We start from the raw sequence: 2,408 nt of genomic DNA, 5'->3' as shown, positions 1-2,408 counted from the left end.
GATGTTGACCCTCCGATCGATGTTGAATCACCGATGAAAAAATCGATGATTTCTCATCATCGCCCATCCCTAGTTGGGAGTAAATGGGCAAATTCAACGGAAATTGCACACGGAAGTGGAGCAACGGAAATGATGCAACGGAAATGATTGGGGCTGAAACAAGTGCTTCTTGAGTGTATGCACATGGTGTTAATTTAACAAAAATTTGCTAATAAAAGGTTAAAGAATAACACTTAGAAAAGGACCAATACAAGAATGAAAGTAAAAGTGACTACGTACATAGATCATTCCCACGACAGCCGGTTCTACGTACCGGAATGACTCGGGTTTCACCCGACCAANCTAAATCATGTTTTGTGAGAAATATCTTTAGCTGAGTTTTTTCTGGGTGTATGACCTTTTTCGGACGGTATAATAACATATTAAGGGTTAAAAGAGAATGAGCATTAACTCCATCCAAGCGCACCGTGTAATTTTTTTTGGTTTTACATTAAATATTTATTATACTACATAACATAAACATGTTCTTATAATTATAGATATAAAAAAATCATCGGATACATTTATTATACAAAATCAGAATTTATTTACTTCAGTTACCTGTTTTCTGACATTCAATTTATTCGCAATGCTGGGCAGTTTGACAACATCCTGGGTTCAGTGGGTAAGTACTTATTTCAGTATAATTTCGAAATAATTTTCTGAAAATGTTTTTAAGTATTTGTTACACATCATTGCCTTATTTTATTCACCCAGGCTCTTACCAACCATTTTTTTATTTTACAGGAGAAGCAAATTACGTTATATACAGTATCAAAAACAGGAAAGCTTTTGGCATGCAACTCCATTGTTTTTGGTACTAACACTTTAAAATCTTTTTTGAAGGTATACTGCCAAAATCTGTAAAAACCGCAGTTTCGAAAAAGTGTTGGTTAGAGCCTTTTTCAATTAATCGTTTATTATTGCAAAAAACGTTTCAGTTTGGCACAATTAAGAAATTACTTAATGCTTGTTGTTATTGAAGTGAAACTTCTTTAACGGCGGTTGGTTGGTTGGGAGTAGGGATGTCCAATATTCATCTATATTCGATTTTATCGATGATAAGACGTAAAATATCGATGTTTTATAACCGATTGCGGACTATGTAGAATATCGTAACATCGATACCTTGCACACATAATCGAAGTGCCGATGATTCCAGATATTCACTGTTAATACATACATACATAAATATGTAATTACAGGTGACGATATACCTGAACGTGGTTGTACGTATGTAAAACTATAATTCATATAAAAGGCGAAGGTAGTAAAATATTTGATTTGATTTTAAGTTTTTAGATAAATTTTTTTAAACAAATCTGAAACTCTTATACATAATTTCGAGGAAAAAATGAATGAAAACAAATAATGTTAAAATTTGCGCGAACGCTTCCAATAGAACGGCTTACTTCTGATGAGCACAGGAACAATTTCGTATTTTAGAATGATATCGATATTGTGTAAAATTGATGATTGTCGGTCGATGAAAATTGAGGATCGATGTTGACCCTCCGATCGATGTTGAATCACCGATGAAAAAATCGATGATTTCTCATCATCGCCCATCCCTAGTTGGGAGTAAATGGGCAAATTCAACGGAAATTGCACACGGAAGTGGAGCAACGGAAATGATGCAACGGAATCGGTGCAACGGAAATGATGCAACGGAAATGATTGGGGCTGAAACAAGTGCTTCTTGAGTGTATGCACATGGTGTTAATTTAACAAAAATTTGCTAATAAAAGGTTAAAGAATAACACTTAGAAAAGGACCAATACAAGAATGAAAGTAAAAGTGACTACGTACATAGATCATTCCCACGACAGCCGGTTCTACGTACCGGAATGACTCGGGTTTCACCCGACCAAGGGCTGTTGTTTCGGCGATCTAACCCCGTTTAGGTCGGCGAAGTATCTCAGAAGTTGTCCGTCCATAGGGCAACATTCACTACGCATTCTCCTACTCAGGGCTGGCATCGAGTCAAACCCTGGGCCAGAAATATACACCTGCTGTGTATGCCGAAGACGTTTACACCACAACTCCACCTCAGTCAAGTGTAATGCCTGCGAGGGGTGGAGTCACCTCAGGGTCTGCTCGGGACTACGGACACACAGACAGTGGACCACGTCTTACGTGGCCCCCTGTTGCTCAAACAGAGCAGCCTCCACGGCAAACCATAGTCCGCCCGTGCAGCCCCACACACTCACACAGCAACCACACACAGTCGCCACTACACAACAACATAATAACACCACAGACCGTACCACAGCCACCACAGACCACATAACACACACAACCGCACCACCACCCACACGCCGCCGCCAACAACTCCTGGTTCCCCCTACAATCTGCACGGTATGTCAGAC

General features: G+C 39.2%; 1 protein-coding gene across 1 annotated transcript in view; it reads left to right on the top strand.

The window, feature by feature from the left end:
- The first annotated feature begins 543 nt into the window (after positions 1–543).
- Positions 544–2,408, top strand: part of LOC108357959 (equilibrative nucleoside transporter 1-like) — a 166,292-nt gene continuing 164,427 nt past the window's right edge. Inside the window, exon 1 of the mRNA XM_017609050.1 lies at positions 544–664. Within this exon, the coding sequence (XP_017464539.1) occupies positions 629–664 (36 nt within the window). The 5' untranslated portion in view covers positions 544–628. The remainder of the gene's footprint in view (positions 665–2,408) is intronic.

This window comes from Rhagoletis zephyria, unplaced genomic scaffold (assembly GCF_001687245.7).
Source record: "Rhagoletis zephyria isolate East Lansing unplaced genomic scaffold, Rhagoletis_zephyria_1.1 Rzeph_scaffold_00185, whole genome shotgun sequence".
Lineage (NCBI taxonomy): Eukaryota > Metazoa > Arthropoda > Insecta > Diptera > Tephritidae > Rhagoletis > Rhagoletis zephyria.
Note: the sequence above shows the minus strand (reverse complement) of the source record. Positions and strands in the feature narration are given on the sequence as shown.